Source organism: Heterocephalus glaber, unplaced genomic scaffold, assembly GCF_053883595.1.
Source record: "Heterocephalus glaber isolate CG9 unplaced genomic scaffold, H.glaber_assembly_v1.0 deba00001687, whole genome shotgun sequence".
Lineage (NCBI taxonomy): Eukaryota > Metazoa > Chordata > Mammalia > Rodentia > Bathyergidae > Heterocephalus > Heterocephalus glaber.
This window is the reverse complement of record NW_028258412.1, coordinates 12541075-12561134: the sequence shown is the minus strand read 5'-3', so window position 1 is coordinate 12561134 and position 20060 is coordinate 12541075. Positions and strand designations below refer to the sequence as shown.

The 20060-nt window shown below is 40.5% G+C and overlaps 1 protein-coding gene and 1 pseudogene across 2 annotated transcripts in view; both read left to right on the top strand.

The window, feature by feature from the left end:
• The first annotated feature begins 10161 nt into the window (after window positions 1-10161).
• Window positions 10162-20060, top strand: part of Piwil3 (piwi like RNA-mediated gene silencing 3) — a 41634-nt gene continuing 31735 nt past the window's right edge. Inside the window, exons 1-8 of one of the 2 annotated variants that reach the window (XM_087197999.1) lie at window positions 10162-10329; window positions 10738-10842; window positions 11596-11701; window positions 16222-16347; window positions 16905-17116; window positions 17292-17413; window positions 17990-18070; window positions 18765-18965. In XM_087197999.1, the coding sequence (XP_087054125.1) occupies window positions 10759-10842; window positions 11596-11701; window positions 16222-16347; window positions 16905-17116; window positions 17292-17413; window positions 17990-18070; window positions 18765-18965 (932 nt within the window). In that variant the 5' untranslated portion in view covers window positions 10162-10329; window positions 10738-10758. Of the gene's footprint in view, window positions 10330-10734; window positions 10843-11595; window positions 11702-16221; window positions 16348-16904; window positions 17117-17291; window positions 17414-17989; window positions 18071-18764; window positions 18966-20060 lie in introns of those variants that run through there. The other variant, XM_021257340.2, reaches the window with a different exon arrangement.
• On the top strand, window positions 11871-12307 carry LOC147821992 (small integral membrane protein 10-like protein 1; annotated as a pseudogene).

Sequence of the window (20060 nt, the reverse complement as noted above, 5' to 3'; positions counted from 1 at the left end):
GCATCTTGGTGTGGATTCCTCTACTTCCCTGGCATCCTGAGCACTGGGGACTAGGAGCAACAAAGGCAGAGTCCTTAGTAAGACACCAGCTGATGGCCACAGGGATCAGAGACCCAGCACTCAGGGAGGGTGGGGAGAAGGCATGGGATCCCCCCTCTATTACCACACAGGGGGTCAGGCACAAGGGCATCCCAGTTACTCTTAGGAACCTGGCATGACCCACCCCCCCACCCCCACCCCGCCTCCCGGTGGGGACAGCATACATGCACCACCCTCCTGGCCTTTCTGTCAACCTTGGTCCAAAATTTAAGTTTATTTCCCAAGGTCATTGCAACACAGTCACTTTTCCTCCTCAACCACTAGATGCTGCTCTACACCCACCTAAGGTACCTCTGTTGCTAATTCCTTGGAGTGGGAGTGGTAAAGATAGGGGTGTGGTAAATCTTGTTTCCAACAGTATGCACTGGAAGTCTCAGTGTTTACCAGGCTCTGACATCATGGCAATGACAGTGATTCCAACAGTTGCTTGAACTTTCCCCAGACTCTTGTCACAGATTAGCTCTTGCAATCTCTTCAGACCCTGTAATGTAAGTTCTCAACCTACACATAAGAAAATTGAGTCTCAGAAAGGTGACGTGATCTGCCTTGAGTCACACAGCACACACCTGGACCAGTAGTGAGTTCACAAAGAATTTTCATCTAAATCCAAATCCCAGAGACAAAATACTATCCTTATTACCCATCTTATTTATTTATTTTGATACTAAGAATTGAGCCCAGGGTCCTTGCACTGAGCTACATACCCAGCTCTTTTGAAGCCAGGAATGGTGGTGCACACCTGTAATCTCAGCACTCAGGAGGCTGAGGCAGGAGGATCACTGAGTTTGAGGCCAGCCTGGACTACATAGTGAGATTCTATTTCAAAAAAACAAAAAAGTAATTTTTTTTTCAAGACAAACTAGGTTCCTGAGTTGCCCAGGCTGGGCTTGAACTTGTAATCCTCCTACCTTGTTGGGAGCAATTCTACATAATTTTTGGGGAAAAAATCATTTGATTAGGCCCAGTTCTCCTGCCTACAGCCCAGCTATGGCATTCTGAGACATAATTCCATTTTGACCTCCGGTCACAGCTGAGACCTCAATGATCTGGTGATGCTGTGATTCTCCAGGACAAGATTACACCAGCTGAAGACAACCTGGGAGGAACAAAATCTTCATCTACTCAGTTCCTCATTGTTCTTGGATTTCCACGGACCCGCAGTCATTTGTTACACTTTGTTTATCCCAATGTACTGAACTCTCTGCCAGTCATTTGTTACATTTGTTTCTCCCGATGTACTGAGTACTGAATAAAAGGTGCAGCAAGCTCAGGGGCTTTCGTCTTTATTGCCCAGAGCAGCACTGATCAGGCCCAAAGCTCAGTTTCTTCTCCAAGTCTCATTTTTTCTACCTTTCCTGTGTAATAAGTGAATTCGCCTTGTGCTGTCATGCTCGCAGGAGACTAGGACTTACTGCAGAGGTTCTAGTAATGTCCCCTTTCCCTGTTCCCTACACTACCTCAGCCTCCCAGAGTGCTGGGATTACAGGTGTGTGCCATCACATTTGGCCAGAAGTTGTTGTTTATGAAGCTCCTCCTATATAGACTTTGTGTAGCCTTTCAATGTAAGATTCACTTATATTGTAAAATCTATAATTATTATTACTTATTTTGCCAAAATTTTACAATATTTACTTTTTATCTGTAACCCAAGAGCCTAATTTTTGGTTCTATTTAAAGTTTAGCTCTTTCTCTTTCTTAATAACAGCTTTTGGTATGATACAACTCTTTTGTCATAATTTTCACTGTTTGGTGCATTTATAGTTATTTATGCTACATTACCAAGTGTATTCAGTAGAGTAGGTTACCAGCAGAAATCTATTTACTCAGTACAAAATCAAATTTTCTTCCAACTTAGCACTATGGCTTGTTCATTAGGAGACCTAGCTCTTGTTCTTGAATCTTTTAGACCTGAAAATTAGGTGAAAGAGATATAGTATAGAAAATTTTAAAATTTTGGTTATTATTATTATTTTTTTGATACCGGGGATTGAACTCAGGACCTTGCACTTGTGAGGCAGGCAGCAGAACCACTGAGCTAAATTCCCAGCCCTAAAATTTTGGTTATTAAGGAGAAGATAGCATCACTATCTGTGCTATTTTGTAAAAGAAAGATCACTTTAACATTAAAAAAGTAGGAGGGATATAAACAGAAAAAAATGATGTCCCTTCCTAAGTAGGTACAGCTGGTATCCCTATGTAAATATGTTTATGACAGATAAATTCTGACACTAGTTTAAGGATTTGAATGTTATCTTTAACAGAGGTAATCAAAAATATGGTTAATATTTTTAAAAATTACAGTAAAAGACAGATTGGCATTAATTTCTGACACCCCCCCACCCACTTCGAACACACTGATCCCATCATTCTTGCCAGTTTCTGAAGCAGTTCTGGAAGTCCTCTTTTGTGAGTGTCTTTATGAGGTGTGATAAAAAATACTGTGAATACTACTGCCAAGTGCCATCTAATGGAAAGACAGGCTTGTAAAAACATTACAGTGTGTCCTTATCCATGTTATTCACCAAATCGGGCACTGTGCAACTCTTGGCTCTTTCTCAAAGTCAAAATGACCATGAAAGGTAAACATTTTGAATTAACCCACACATTGAGACAGCCATGACAGTGTAACTAAAGGCCTTCAGAGAAGAGGACTTCATGAACTGCTTCAGAAACTGGCAAGAATGATGGGATAAGTATGTTCAGAGAGAGGGAGTATTTTGAGACATATTAATAGTAATGTGTCTTTTACTGTAATACTTTTTAAATTTAAACACATGCTGTATTTTTTATTACAGCTTGTCTTTTTTTTTCAATACTGGGGATTGAACCCAGGGCCTTTGTTCTGAGCTACATCCCCAGCCTTTATAAATTCTTTTATTTGGGACAAGGTCTCACTAAGTTGCCCAAGCTAGGTTGGAACTTGTGTTCCTCCTGCCTCAGCCTCCCAGAGTGCTGGGATTATAGGCCACCATCCCCAGCACACACCTCATACTTTTTAGCTGTGTCACCTTTAGTAAGCAACCTCATCTCTCACCTCTCTGTGCCCTATTGCCTCCTCTTGGATCGCTGCTAGGATAAGATGATTTGTAATGTAGAGTCAGATTAGACGGACATAAAAAACCCAGGGCAAAATATGGATGTCTAACATTGTAAAATCATCACATGCTTATCTGTGGCTGATGATTGTAAGATTACCACATGCTTATTGTGTCCCATGTGCTTGAAAGAGAAGGTACCCTACTGCATCCTTTATGAAAGTGTCACTCACATTTACTATATGCTGATCTTGTCCCCTTCCAAGAAACAAAGACTAAGACCTTAACTGGCCTCACCAGTCCACAAAGCAGCTTACCCCTGTAAGTATGGGCACATCTCACATTCACTGCAGCACCATTCTGCTGCTAGGATAGTGTTATGGTTTTGGTGTAGATGTCCCCAAAGCCTCATTTGGTCATATATGGGGCTTTTCAAGAGGTGGCTGAATCTAGAGTGTGTGATGCTGGTATTAAGGGTGCGTGTGATTACTAAATCAGTACACTCATTGGTCTGGCACCACTCCAATTTCAGTAGCCAAGATATAAGGGGCAGGAAGAGGCTTGTTTTCTCCCTTGTTGCTTTTGTTGTCTTCTGCACGCAGTGAAGTGTTGCCCCTCGGCATGTGCCACCCTGCTTGGAACCAGCTGATTATAGACTGAAACCTCTACAACTGTGAGCTGAATAAACCTTTCCTCCTTTAACTTCGGGTGTTGGGTATTTTGTCTCAGCAACGAGACAGAATTTAGTATCAACAGTGGAGTTGTTGCTGTGACTATATCTGACCATGTGCTTCAGGAGCCTTTGGGACTGGTTTGTGGGAAGAGTTTGGAAAGGTTTGGAAATGCTGGCTGGAAAAGTAGAGCTGGATGGGAGAGTCTGGTCTGAGCTCAGAAAAGCAGAATGCTGATAGAAATTCTGCTGGTAAAGACCAAGCTCAGGAGGTTTCTGCTGAGAAGGACTGCACTGGCTGTTGGACTCCAGATGATGCATGTTATGCCTTGGCAGAAAGTTTGTCTGCATTTTGCTCCTATCCAGAGACTTTGCCTGAGACCAAGATTAAGGGCAGTGGACTAATTAATCTGGGTGAAGAAATTTCAAGGCAATCTAATGTTGAGGCAGTGGCATGGCTACTTTTGTGGGCTTTTAGCCAGATTTATGTTGAGAATCAAGAGCAAAGAGCCCACCAGAATGATTTAACATGTTGTGAGTTTAGCCAGAAAGGAAGCGCCAGTAAAATTGTGGACTACAAAGATAGGGCAGAGGAGATCTTGATTGCTGAGAAGGAACAGGAGAATAGAAAAGATGGCCTGAAGACATCACTAGAAGGAGCAGGACTCCACCCATTGCAGCCTCAAGGTTGCAAAAATGAAAGACTTTGCTTTGAGAAGAGAGTCCTAGAGCATCACATCCCAGAATGGCAGTGGCCTCGGGAAATTGGTTCATGGGCACTGGACCCCTATAGCCAAGAGAGAAGAAAGCCTACCTACTGCTCCAGCTGGCAGCAGGCCTTGGCATCATCCACATGGAGCTGGCTTTAGGTGCATGCAGAATGCAAGAGTTGTGGGGTCAGCAAGGCTTCCACCCAGATTCCAGAAGAAGGCTGGGCAGGGTGCCCCTGAGAGGGCAGTGTGTGAAGCTGTGAGCGTGAAGCCGAAGGTGCACTGGAGACCCCACAAATTTGGAGAAGCCAGGAATGTGGATTGTCTGAGGAAAGCTGCAAGGCGTGAGCAAAGCCAGGCAAAGAAAGAAGCTATAGGAGCTACAACCACTGGCAGTGCCATAGGGGCGGAGCCACTCAAGCCCTTTGGAGTTCACAACTTGTCACAGATGGCTGGGAATGCTGGAAATCAAATTGTGGGACTTAATGTTTGCTGTGCTGGATTTGGGTCTTGCTTTGTTCCCATTACTTGCTCTCCCCGTTTGTAACTTTTGGAATGGAAACATCAATCTTGTGCCACTGAATGTAGGAAGTGTTTAACTTTACTTTCACTTGTACAGGGGCTTCCAGCTAAGAGTTTGCCTTAAATCTCAGAGGAGACTTTGGACTTGGATTTTTCAGCAATGCTGAAACCGTTAGGACTTTGGCAACTCTCGGAAACAGACTAAATTCTTTTTGCATAAAGGCATATGCATGAGTCAGGGGCAGAATGTTATGGTTTGAGTGTAGATGTTCCCAAAGCCTCATGGGGTCGTATGTGGGACTTTTGCAGAGGTGGCTGAATCTACAGTGTGTGATGCTGGTATTAAGGGTGCTTGTGATTACTAAATCAGTACACTCATTGGTTTGGCACCACCCCAATCCCAGCAGCCTGGATACAATATAAGGGAGAGAAAGAAGTTTGTTTTCTCCCTTGTTGCTTTTGCTGTCTTCTGTGGACAATGAACTGTCGCCCCTCTGGCATATGCCACCCTGCCTTGGAGCCAGCCGATTATGGACGGAAACCTCTATAACTGTGAGCTAAATAAACCTTTCCTCCTTTAACTTTGGGTGTCAGGTATTTTGTCTCAGCAAAAAGAAAAGTAACTAAGACAGATAGCTTCTTTTCTTTCTCTGTATTTGCCAGACTTTAAATAAACTTTGCTTCATACTGTACTAGTCTTGACTCCTCCATTTTCTACTAAGAGCTCCACTTCTCCATTCTTTGCAGGAGTGAGGGCAAGGACCTGAAGAGAGGTGGAAGGTCATTATGGGGGAAGCCTACTCCTTCAAGGCTCCCCCCGCCAACTGCACACAACAGTAACAAGGGGAAGAATGTACCTAACTCATGATCTTAGTGATTTACATAAATCATTTCATCTTTATACTTCAGTGTGATGAGACTGTTACTATTATACCCATTTTCCAGATGAGGAAACAGAGGCATAGAGAAGCGAAGTCACTTGCCCAGGAACCCACAGCAGCATTGTAGACTAAATGTTTGTGCCCCCCCATTCATATATTGAAGCCCCAGTCCTCAGTGTGATGGTTATTTGGAGGTGGGGGTCTTTGGAAAGTATTAGGTTTAGATGAAATAATCAAAGTGTGGCTCTTGTAATGTGAAAGACGAAGACGAAGACGAAGACGAAGACGAAGACGAAGACGAAGACGAAGACGAAGACGAAGAAGAAGAAGAAGAAGAAGAAGAAGAAGAAGAAGAAGAAGAAGAAGAGAGCAGCAGTCATTTGGTCAGTGCTATGTGAAAGCAGAGTGAGAAAGCAGCCAGCTATGAGCCAAAAAGTCTAAGGAGCCAGATCTGCCAGAACCTGAAATTAGATTTGCTTTTGATTAGAGGCTTGTGGAAACATGAGTGACAGATGACATCACTGAGAAGTTGACGTGAGAGGGGAGAGCTTGTGGAGCCTGGAAAGGGGCCAGGCAGTCAGCAGAGAGAAGAAGCTGAGAGTGGAGGAGCCGAGGCTGATAATAGAACAAGAAAAGGAGAGGAAAGTCAAATTTCTCCTCTTTTTCTGGAGCCAGGACACCTTTCTGCCTCAGGACATCAGAACTCCAGGTTCTCTATTCTTTGGGCTCTGAGCACCATGGGTTCTCAGGCCTTTAGCCCCAGACTGAGAGAAACATGATCTGTTTCCTTGGTTCTGAGGCCTTCAGATCTGGACTGAACCATGCTTCTGGCTTCCTAGGTGCCCCAGCTTGTAGGTGGCCTATTGAGGACTTCTCAGGCTCCATAACTGTATAAACCCAATTTCCCCTAATAAATGCTCTCTCACACAGCATGATAAAAAATATGGTATAAATGGAATAGTACTCAACCATAAAGAACAAGAAACTAGAGACATTTATAGCTAAGTGGGTGCACATTGAGACCATACTCTTAAGTAAAATTAATAGGACACACATGTGTAAATACCGAATAGTTTTTCTGGTGTGAAAAACTAAAAGTGTAAATAAGGATCAAAATGTATAATTGATATTGTGTAATAGGAAGAAATGGTCTAAAGGAGTAGGGGAAGTGGGAGGGTTAGGGGAAGGGAAAGAAGGGAAAAATATGAGAAAAGGAAAAAAATGGAAACAAAGTCTTTATAAATAGGGAAGGGTGGAGGGGAATTGGGGAAAAAATAAGAACCAAGATATATCATATAAAGGTACAAGATCCCAATGATGAATGTAACTGTATTGTATACCTAAAATGTACCAATAAATTTAATGGGAAAAATAAAATAAAAATTAAAAGATATGGTGAATGTTTAAATAAAATTTATTACTGTAAAAGACACATCCCCATTAATCCTTCTCAAAATGCTCTTCCTCATTTTGAACACACTTATCCCATAATTCTTGCCACAATTCATGTCCCCCACCCATCCATATCAGGGATTGAACTCAGGACCTTGCACTTTTTGAGGTAGGCACGGTGCCACTGAACTAAATCCCCAGCCCTCTGTCTTTTTAAGGTGTGATGAAAAATACAGTGAAAAATATACAGTAGCTGCTACCGCCAAGTGCCATCCAATGGAAAGGCAGTCTTGTAAAAATATTACCATGTGTCCTCATCCACATTATTCCTGGGATATGGTACAACCTGACCCTTAGCTCCAAAGTCAAAATGACCATAAAAAGGTAAATGTTTTGATTGATTCAGGACATGGAGGCAGCCACGATAGTGCAACTGAAGATACTCAGGAAAGAAGACTTCCAGAGCTGCTTCTGGAAATGGTACGAACGATGAGATATTTATTTGAATTGAGGGGGAGTATGAGTGGGATTAATAACAATGTGTCTTTTACTGTATAATTTTCAAAAAAATTAAACCTTTACCACATTTTTTATCATACTTTGTAGAGTTTTCCATATCTGTGGGTTCCACATCTGCAGATCCAACTAACCAAATGCTTTAGGACACTGGGGTGGATAAAGATTTTTTTGGATAGGACCCTAAAACCATAGGGGACAAAAGCAAAAGAAACAACAGAATGAAGAGAGAAACCACATAATGGTAAAGTATTTGCAAAATATGCATCCAACAAGGGGTTGGTATCCAGAATACATGAGGAACTAAAGAAAAACTTAACAGCAAAAAACAAAACAGAATAGTCTGATGAATGAACAGGCAATAGACCGAATAGACATTTCTTAACAGAAAATATACAAATAACCATAGGTATATGAAAAAAAAATTTCAACATCACCAGGGAAATGCAAATCACAACCACAATGAGATATCCCCCCATAGGGGAAAAGAGTACAGGGGCTCTTCAAAATGCATAACTGCCATATAATCCAGTAATCCTACTACTGGGTATTTATCCAGAGGTAATGAGATCAGTACATCCAAGAAACATCTATATTCCCATGTTCATTGCTACCTGCAATAGCTAAGAAATGGCAACCATCTGTGTCTACCAACTGATGAGTGGATAAAGAAATATAGTCATAAAAAAGAAAAGAATGAAATCCTGTCATTTGGAGCAACACGGATGGATTTGAGGTATTATGTTAGATGAAATAAGCCAGGCACAGAAAGACAAGTACTACAAGATCTCACTCATATGTGGAAACTAATAAGTCAATCTGATAGGAGAACAGTATAGTCATTACTCAAGACTGGAGAGAGGAGGAAGAAGGAGAGGGGTACATGAGAAGGAATTTAATAAGGGGGATCAAAACATCAAATAGTGAAATTACCTCTAGCTCTTTTTATTTTATTTTATTTTTTGGTACCCCCCGGTATCAAACTCGGGTCCTTGCGCTTGCGCAGCAGGTGGCGAAACCACTGAGCTAAATCCCCGGCCCCCCTCTAGCTCTTCTTTAGCACAGTAGGTTAACTATAGTTAAAACAATCTATGATATGTGTCAACATGAGTAGAGGAGTGCGAATTTCCCAGCACATAAAAATGACTAATGGCCACAGAGATGGAAGTGCTTCTTACTCTAATTATTATACAATGTATACACGTATTAAATTACCACAACGTACCCCATAAAGATGCCCAAATATTATGTCTCAATCAAAAACTTCTTTACAAAAAGGTGTGTAACTATATCTCTTAATTACCTCAAAAAGAGGTAACTATATCTCTTAATTAAAATGAGTATCCAAGAGGGCCAGGGATTTAGCTCAGTGGTTCTGGTGCCTGCCTTGCAAGTGCAAGGTCCTGAGTTCGACAACTGGTATGAAAAAAAAATGAGTGTCTAATATTAAGGATTTACATGCACAACAATGCAACTATACAAAATTTTAGAAGAAAGAATTGGTGCCCTAAAAAACACAAACCTAAGTGGCAAGACCAAAGAATGATAGAAACCTGGAAGCAATCATTGAAAAATCTGGTACAACAGATTTTTACAATCATTTATTAATTTTTGTGGTGCCTGGGATTAAACCCAGTGCTTCATTCATGCTGGGCAAGTGCTCTACCCTGAGGCCTACAACAGTTATTTTTAAAAAAATGACCCCATAAGCTGGGCATGGTGGCACATACTTGTAATCCCAACACTCTCAGAAGCTGAGGCAGGAGGATCTCAAGTTCAAGTCCAGCCTGGGCAATTAAGCCAGATTCTGTCTCAAAACCAAACCAACCAACCCCCTTAAACAGAACAAACAAACAAACAAACAAACACACAAACATAGAGCTGAGGATGTAGCTCAATGCAAAGGGCTTGTGTTCAATCCTCTGTAACACACTTACAAGACCCCACATATCTAAATGCTTAGAAATCACAGTGAATGCACTGATAGAGTTCTGTGCTAAGGAGATGATTACAGATATGTCTAGGTTTAAATCCAAGGATGGTCACAGCAGCTGCACTTAGTTACACTGGCCTCAGCAGGGAGGGTAAGGTCACCTGGATGGTTAATAGGTGAGAGGCATGATGGGGTAGGAAGCAGGGAGAGCTGACCCCCACTCCCATCCCACAACAGCTAGGAGCATCTCTGAGCCCAGCAGGTGCAGCTCAAGGTCCGCTTAAGGGGGTGGGCGTGGAGCTGGAGCCACCACAGGGATAAAACTAAAGATGAAGAGAGTTCAGGGCCCGGCATCCGTCTTGCTAAATGTGCAGTGCACCTTGCTGAGTGGCCAGGCTTGTCTTTCCATTTCACCACTCCCTTTTGTGACTGTTTCCTGATACAGGGCTGAGTTTTCCCGGAGCAATCTTGCTGTTGCAAAGAAGCTTTTGAGCCTCTAACTCTGGGACTGTGCGATCAGTGAAGACCTGAGCAGCTGCCTGGCTCTCAGATCAGACTAATTCCTGAGGAGGTGAGCTATGGGGACAAGGCCCAAGAACTGTAGAGAAGTCAGGTCTCAGTGGCTCAGGTATGAGTGTGGAGTACTATTAGGGGTCAGGGATTCTGTGCTGTGTGAAAGCACGGCAGGTGGGAACTCAGTTTTCATCTGACTCATAGGGCAAGTACAGTAGTAACCCAGACTGTCTGGCAAGTCTGTATGGGGGAAAAACAACAGTCAACAGTTTTCTCACATTTCTGGGACAACTTTACCACAACTCTGTCCTTTACCACAGGGATGCGCTTGTGTCAACTCAGGGCCAGTCAATGCTGTTGGTGTGATTGGAAAAGGTGTATCATTAGTAACCCGTTTCCTTAGTTGAAACAATAGTTGAAAGACTTACCAGGCAACCCGTGTTCCTCAAGGATTTTCCCTCTGCAGGCCATCGCCTTCAGGACCGCAATGTCTGGCAGGGCCAGGACACGAGCCCGAGGCCGAGCACACCGTCGGAACACTGCTCAAGCTGAGGCACCTGGAGTGATGGCAGTGAGCGCTCTAATAGTCACTGTTTGCTTTATACAAAAATTTCCCGAGAATAAAAATGCCTAAGAATACCTCATTCTTCTTAAATATTCCTACCGGTTCCCATCTATGGCCTGTGTAACTTTGCTAATTCACCCATTTCCTTCAGGTCTCGATTCCATGTCAATTCCTCCCTACACTTCCCCATTTCCCCTATTAATTGGTGCAACCTGGTCCCTTCACGATTCACTTTCCCAATCACTCCTGGTTCTCTTTGTTCTTTTTTCATTTCCCTTGCAATTACCACACAAGGTGAAATGTCGTTTTTTAAAAAGATTAACACATTTTACTTTTTCTTAGTACATGTTTGGGATACATAATGAATACATTCATTGTGGAGAGTCGGTACATCTACACAGCACATCTTAATCCTTTTTACTTCTCATTTGCAAAATGTCTATCTCCTTGTTTCCTATTACCGTTTATTTTGCTCTAAGTTATTGATACTTTGGGTTTCTCTAAACACAAGGAAGTACTACTCAGCCATAAAGGATTAAGTTGGGTCACTTGTAGGAAAATATGTATCTTGAGACCATAATGCTAAGGGAAATAAATCAGACACAGAAGTTTAAATACTGCAATGTTATTTCTAAAAGTTGACTTTTTGTCACCGAACATGAGCATTTCCCAGGAAGATCCTTTGCTTTATTGGCTGATGGGCCTGGATGCTGAAAGAACATACAAGGGACACTATTCTTTATCTCTGTAAACACGCAGGCCCAGATGGCTGCTCCACTGCAGCCTAGACGCCAGGCGCCACTAGAGGAAGGCCACGTGGCTGCACCTGAGCAACCGAGAGAAAAACAGGGCGTCCAGTCTCCAGGTGAGAGGAGGGAAGTAGGATGTGATGAGAGGCAGGGAAGGGACGGCATAGCATAGAAAGTTCTAGGGACAGAGCCTCACTGTTCCCATGACGGTGGCGGGGTGGGAAGCATACTCCACGTGCAACTATTTCCCTTCCTGTTGTGTGACTGTCCATGTTTTATCTGCATACATCTGAAAGGCTTATGACAAGGCCACACTACAGCAAACTCGGCAGGCGGCTGCTTCATCTTCCAGCCCACTGGTGACCTCCAGCTGCTGGTGCTGGACGGGCGGTGTCAGCAGGTCCATGACCCCCGCGGCAGCTCCGTCCTCTTCGGCGGTCAGGGCCTCAAGCCCGGCAGTGGTGCCCGTTTCGCAGGGGTCTTTTGCAGGGGGCGCTTCCGCACGCTGCTCGCGTTCCTCGAGCTGTACTAGCAGCTGCGCGTGAACTTCCCGTTTTTCCACGTCAAGGTCTTGGTGATGCTCTACGTTCTCTTACAGGTACACATTTAGGGCGGGACCAAGCAGTTCCAGAAGAAAACACAGCAGCGCACGAGGAGCCCCGAAATCTCGCGGGAGTACCGGGGCGCCCTCTGCGCCTGCGCTGTAGCCCTCCTCACCAGACAGTGGCAGAAAACTGCTGGGAGTGTTGTGGGGGGGAGGGCTAGCGGTCGCGCGCGCTGGCGCGCCTCTGGCTACGTACCTTCAGTGAAGCGCCACGGAACTGTTTTTAAGAAACTTTTCCTGAAAACAAATTCCAACGAATTTCAGGATGTGACAAAGGGCGCAGAATGCATTATGAAAAAGGAAGGCTAAATTTTTAAGGGACAAAAAAACCTCTTTAAATGTACAACAAACTTAGGGTAAATTAAAATTAAGAAATCAGTAAATTTAGCTGGGGCTGGTGGCAAAAGTTTGTGATACCAGCCCGCTGTAGGCTGAGGCAGTTGGATCACAAATTTGAGCCCAGCCTGGACAATTTGGCGAATTGGCAATATCCTGTGTCGGTTTTATTTCTTAATAAATAGAAAGGGTGAAGGATGTAGTTAAGTGCGAAGGCCCTTCAGTCCCCAGGACTATGTAAAACGACTTGGAAAGATTCAGAAATAAGCAAAATATTGCATAAGAAGCTTGCATTGCATTGTAAGCAAAACATTGCATAAGAAGCTGACTGCAGTCTTTCTTTTTTGGTAATACTGGAAATTGAACCCAAGGCTTTTGTACTGAGCTACATTTCCTGTCTTGTCATTTTTGAGAGAGGATCTAAGTTTCCAAATTGTTCAGATTGGGCTTGAACTTTCCATGCTCCAACCTCAGTCTCCAAGAGTCCTAGCATTACAAGTGTGTGCCATCATGCTGGCTGGCATGTATATCTTAATTCCAGAAGAGAAAACACTTAAACTTTAATGCTGCAGGACTTTGAACCAATGGTGGGAGTGCGAGAGAACAGACTCTATTTCAGGGTCCCTGTGAGCAACACTTGGATTAAGACCTTAGAGGAAAAAAATTTAGTCATAACGTAACACTTGGCTATTCAGTGAGTAATGTTTAAATAATCATAAAATGCAAATGTTGTGGATGGTTTTCATCCCTTAAAATAATTATGGTTACAAAATAGACTGTAAATGTTATTAGCCTTGATGTAAAACTATGTTGATAAGTGGGAATGTTGGAGGAGGGAGGAGAAGGTAGATGGTTGTAGTGTCCTTAAAAAGTGGGAAGTCGAGCCAGGTGTGATGGTACATGCCTGAAATATCAGCACTCAGGAGGCTGAGGATAGGAGGATTGCTGGAAGTTCGAGGCCAGCCTGGGTGACAGTGAAACCCTGACTCCAAAACAACAACAGTCACCAAAACCAAACCCAAACCAGAAAACAATAATGGTCTGTAGGGGAGGAAGTTAAGAAATCAGTTGTAGAGGGGAAAGAAGATACTTTACTACTTATGGGATAGCCTTAAAGTTTCTAAAATAGTAAAAAATCTGTTTTAAGGGGAGAAGTTAGTAGGGGGAGAAAGGTTTCTAAAATAGTAAAAGACTTTTAAAGAGAGAAGTACTAGGGGGGAAAAATGTGACGTCAACAGGAAATATCTGACTTCAAGAATTATTAAGATTCGCCGGTATAGGCCTGGGGATTTAGCTCAGTAGTCTCGCTGCCTGCTGTGCAAGTGCAAGGACCTGAGTTCGATCTCCAGTACCAAAAAAAAAAAAAAAAAAAAGAGTACCTGGTATATCTGAATATAGGTTAGAGATTTTTTTAATTTTTCAGAGTCTAGAAATAGTAATCTGCAGGCTTTTCAAAATTAAGAAAACAAAACAGGTAGTAAACACCAGGAAAAATAACAATTTCAAAAGTGACATGGTGTATCTCAACTGATACAAGTCATGTAAATGCTATTCATAATTATGTGAATATTGGCTACTGATTTAAGAAGAAATGATTATATAACATTGAGAAGATGGGAGAAAGAGATGTGTGTATATGTATAAAGGTAGAAAGCTGCTCAAGATCTGCTGTAGAGGGCTGGGGATGTCACTCGGTAGAGTGCTTGCCTGGCATGCACCAGGCCCTAGGTTTAATCCCCAGCCTAATATAGAAAAAAATCAAATATAGAAAAGTCCAGAAAAAAGCAGTATAAACATTTTTTGAGGAAAAAAACTATAATGCAGAGCTAAGGGTTAAAAGTGATTGTCTCTGGAGATGAGGAATCAGAGGTAGGTAAAGGCAAAACGTTGTTGTTTTCACTAACATCAACAGTATTATTTGTTTTCTTTTTCATTGTATGGTTTTCTTTGTTTTAACAACTAATTTAAGTAAATTTTATTTTTAAAAGTTCTCCAGGTCAATTCAAATATATACTACTGGCTAAAAGCCACTAGAGTAAAATGGCTTGAGTTTTTTAAAAAATGGGCAGGTTTCTAATTAGAATGTATACTCTAGTTTTGTGGTCTTAGGCGAGTCCATTAATCTTTCTAAAGCTGTTGTTCAACAGTTACTCACCTTGAAAATTAGCTTAAGAATTAGAGATAAGCCTGCCTTAGTTCTTGATATGTACACAATAAACAGTATGTCTTTTTTATAATGGAACAAAGTTTATGAAAAAGAAATGGCAATCATGATTCGTTAGCCAATTCAATATCAAATTTAGATAATATATTTGTATATAATAACCCTAAATTAACTAGGAATCCTAGGGGTGTTATTTTCTTGGCTTCTTCAATTGCGTTTAAGAGGTTCAACAGCTGCTTGACCACCTCAGTGCTTTCCTATCTTGCAGCATTCTCACAGGTGACCGGGTCCTTATTATACAAGGTGAGTACCCTGGATCAGCTGTTGTGATTTGCCAAGGACTTGAGTAATGTAGTAAAAGTTCTGTTCTCACCTTTTTAAAAAATATCAAAATAACTTGTGAAAGAACAAAACTTTAAATGTTAAAGAAAAATGTGGGCAAATATTTTAATAATAAACTGATACAAAATTCAGAACCCATGAAATGAAATTATAAAATTGAACACATAAACTTAAAACCCACTTTTATTACTTCTCTTCAGGGTTGTGATTAAATATTGTAAGAAAGTATATAATGTGTAGCAAATGCCAATAAGTGATGCCTGTTTTCTTTCACTGAAATTTTAATATGACTAAGTTTGATTGCAGGAGGTGTCAGGAACTAGCTGAGAATTTGATAAAATTATTCTAAATGTAGTTTTTGTTTTTTGGGGTTTTTTGGTATGGGGATTGAACTCAGGACCTTGTGCTTGCAAGCAGGCTTGGTGCCGCTGAGCTAAAGCCCTGGTCCTAGTTTTTCTGTTGTAGAAATTCAAACTTCAGTATGGTGTAAAATCACCATACAGTAGGAATAATAGCTTTCGGAGATAACATTTTAAGGAAAAGCATGTTTGTAATCCAAACCACAGATTCTCTTAGCCATTCAAGGATAGGAATTTATAGATGTATGTTCTTTCTTTAACAGTGTACCATCTCTCTCTGAAACACTGTACTCTCATTCAAATCTTCCCTCTTTAGAATAAATATTTAAACCTATGTAAGTGTTAAATAGCATGCTATAAATTAGGTTGAGTTTGTTTTTTCCCAGTTGCTCTCAATATAATGGGTAGATCAGTCCTTCTGCATCAAAGGCAAATTTCATTGGTTCTTTGACATTTGTTAATCATTTGATGTTTTCTGATGCACAGGAGAGCGCAGGGTGGGCTTATGAGGGTGGACAGCCAGAACCACGGTTTTTTAGAATCTTGTTCTGTGAACAAATCCCTGGTGAAACAGGACAAATACCGTAGCAGGAATGGATAAAGTCCCAAAGCAACCACTGATGTAGCCTTCAGACTCCTTGGGAAAGATTCCTTGGTAACATGCCCTTTGCTGGTGACCCATCACTGAAATGTTTGGATCCTTTGGTGTCATCTTTTCTCTTTCAAATGACTTGGGTCGTTTTTTCCTTAATAGTCAGTAGTTCATATTGTTCATCCTACTTTTCTCTTTTTACTGCATAACTTTGTGGCTTGTATATTTATTCTATGTAGAACAGCTTCCACTCACAGCTGGATTGCAGGCATTATCTGTGAGGTCGAGGAGGCCTGCTGGAATTTTTCAGGACCTTGTGGTGAATACGAGGGAGAGCTTGGAACATGTTAAGCACTCAAAAACAGGTATGTTCATCTGCATCAAATTTTGTGAAGCTGTTCACTTTAAACTTTTGATCTAAAAATAGCAAGAGATTCTGTAAAGCTTCATATCATCCTTGTATGCCGAGGTACTTCATTCTCCACATGTTTTTGTAATAGTATTCCCTTCTGTAGAAATGGCAATTTGTTACAGAGTTCTGGATAAACTACACACTTTGCCTTTTACATCCTCTAAAATAGAATGACCCAGTTCTTTGGTTGCTCTGGGATTTTTTTTTTTTTTAAATAAATGTTGTTACACATAGTGGCTTTTTTTTTTTTTCAGAAGTTGCATAGGCTTGGGTTTTGAGCTACTCTTACAGTTAAAAACATTTTTATCTTATATTTAAACCCTCTAAATATGTGCTTACATCTGAGTTCACCTAAATTGATAGGCGTTTTGGCTGTCTGGTGTGTGCATATGTTAATTCATCATTTATCTCCATGTTTGACCTATCATTTTGGTTCTCAATATTGTAGTGTCCAAACTGTTTTGGCTGTCATCAGTCACTTTGTTATTGACCTGTGCTTCAATTTCTCAGGTTCTGAAGGTAAAGTGATAGAACTGTTAGCAAACCATTTCCAAGTTACATATCCTCCATGGATTGCATATAAGTACAACATTGACTACAAACCAGACATAAAAGATATAGATCTCCGTGAAAACTTACTTTTTCAACATGAATCAACATTCGGAAGACGTCATATATTTGATGGAAACTCTTTATTATTACCTAGAAGGCTACAAAGTTCTGTTAAGTAATGTTATTTGACGTTTTCTTTGCTCAAATTTCATGCATGCACTTTGTGAGGAAGACTGCTCCCCGAGTAGTGATGGGTTGGACAGCCAAGTGCATGGTGACTTATCATTGAGTAGAATTTAAATTTTCTTGGAAGAACATCTGGACCTTTTTTTCTTTTAATCTTAGAATGTGGAACTTGTCAGCTGGACCCGAGATGGTGGCATTGTGAAGATTACAGTCCACTTTTCAAAGGAACTCAGGCCTACACACCCAGACTGCCTGCGTTATTACAATATCCTCTTTAGAAGGTGTGTTAGTAAACTCTAGTTCCCTTGAGATTCCACTGTATTTCACCATGTTTATGTGCTTAACAGTTTCTTTGTGTTAAGAGAGTGAAGGGCTCTTGAGATGAAATGAGACTTGTGTGAAGTGCTCATGCAGTGAGCTTGTCCCCAGCATTCATCCACCCTGCCCACCTGTACTTCCTGAAGCTGGTACCTGTTGGGAAGGAGTAGCAGATGTCATCTATGTGCATCTGTGTTTATTTCTCTCTGAAGCACATAAACTTGTTTGCCCTTCTACTCTATGATGATCAAATATTCAAAATTAAAAACTGGGACATGTGATTTGCAAAAGCTATCTTAAATTAGTTCTGGGAATAGTCAAATAATATACATTCTGCTGATGTTTATATTGTTTTATATTATGAGAAAAAGACATACACTGAGGTAAAATTAAACTGTGTCTTACCATGTAACTTTGTGTTAATTGACAGTATAAAGAGTCATTGACAGACTGTTTTCTTAATGTGTTCTTATATGTCTTAACAAATGCTTTATAATATTCACTGTCCTTTTAACAAGTCCTAGTCTTTGAATTTCCAGAACTCTGAAGCTGATGAATTTTAAACAAATTGGTCGCAACTATTATGATGAAAACAGTAAAGAAAATTTCTGTGACAACAGGTTTGTACAATGTGGAAAGTACAACATTCTGCAGGCTTAATCATATAATTTTTTTGAGAAAGTTACTCATTTGAAGTAGCATGATGTACAAGTGGTGACTCTTTAAAGGATACCCTCCAGCCATAAACAATTATAGTTCAATTTATTGTAAATTTTAAAAGACAGAGTTTAAAAAAATCCTACCATGAGAAACTTAAACTTTAAAGTATTCATTTTTTTGTGTAAACATTAAATGTCCAATCCTTGCTTGAAAATATTTTAGTAGCAATTAAATATGGGTATCTATATTACTTGTTGGTCTATGTATTATATATAAAAGTTAGATATGAAAGAAAAGTTAGATATGTATAGATATGATACATTAAGCCAGTGGGTGATAGAGTTTAGCAAAGATGATATAGTACTTATAAGTAATCTTTATTTGAGGGTCCTTCAAAAGATCAGTTACTACTAAAAATAAGGAATTGAAATCAGTTGATTCTTTAAATACCTATTTTATTTTATTTTATTTATTTATTTTTTGGTACCAGAGATCGAACTCGGGACCTTGCGCTTGCGAGGCAGGCGCTGGAACCACTGAGCTAAATCCCCGGCCTTAAGTACCTATTTTAGATCCAGAGTTCAGGCCCTAAAACATTTGATTGTATGTTGAGATCTTGGACTTAATACTCTCATGTAATTTATTCTGTTGTAGGTTGGAAGCCTGGCGTGGTTATGTGACTTCTGTTCTTCCATATGAACACAGCCTTACCTTGTGTTCTGATATTTGCCATAAACTGCTCCGATTAGAAACTGCTTATGATATAATAATGCGGAGGTGTGAAAAATCCCTTCAAGATAAATATATCAGAGAAGAAGTGTCTAAAGAATTAGTTGGATTAATTGTTTTTACAAGGTAAGTCAGCTTTTAAAAAACTGCTAATCTCTTTGATTACTCCCTCCCTCCCCTCCAAAAAAGATATTCCTGGAATCGCTAAATATGGAAGTTTAAGACTAATAAGTAGTGTGAAATGGCAAGAATCATTTGATACTCTTCTCATCTGGTTAAACTAGTTGGGAGAGGAATCTGTGATTTGGGGCTGTTATCCTCACAATCTGGAATGTTTATTCCTTTATTCTGAATCATTGCTTGCATGCAACAGTCTGTTTCTTCTGAATTTATTTCCTTTCCCTCTCTTTATTGTTGGTGTCTAGCTATTTTAAAAATCAGTGCTTACTTTCAGTCCATTAGCAAACCATGTACCATTTACATTTGAAAGAAGTTTTTATCTTTAGTTTCTTTTCTACACCAGAAATCTTAACTTGCTTATTAATAATGAGTTACTTAACCAAAACAATCTTCAAAGAACAAAGTTGGCGAACTCACATTTTCTAACTTCAGATCTTATTACAAAACTGTAGTAATCAAGGCAGGGTGATATTGGCATAAAAATAGACATAAAGACCAATGTAGTAGTCGAGAGTGTACTTGGAGTCACTTGATACGTATTTTCTTATTAGTACATGTCTGCGATACATAGTGACTTTCATTGTAGGTATTTAGTTCATATGCAAGACACATCATCTTTTTTATGTACCCTTCTCCCCACTTCTCCTCTCCCCTCCCTCCCTCTCTTGGTCCCATTCCCCTTTGCAGAAGATTTATCTCATTTCTTTTTATCTCTCTTTCATTTTGCCCTTTAATTTTTTATACTTTGGATTTCTCGTATAAGAGATACCATACAGCATTTAAGCTTGTGTGTCTGATTTATTTCACTTAACACTATGATGTCAAGGTGCATCCATTTTCCTACAAATGACTCAAATTTATCCCTCTTTGTAGCAGAGTAGTATTCCATGGTGTATAAACACTACATTAAAAAAATCCATTTGACTGTTGATGGACATATAGGCAGCTTCCAGAATTTAGCTATTACCAGTTGTGCTTCTGTAAACCTGGATATGCATGTTTTCTTTGCTGTGCGGAAGCCAGTCCCCCAATTTGTGTCTT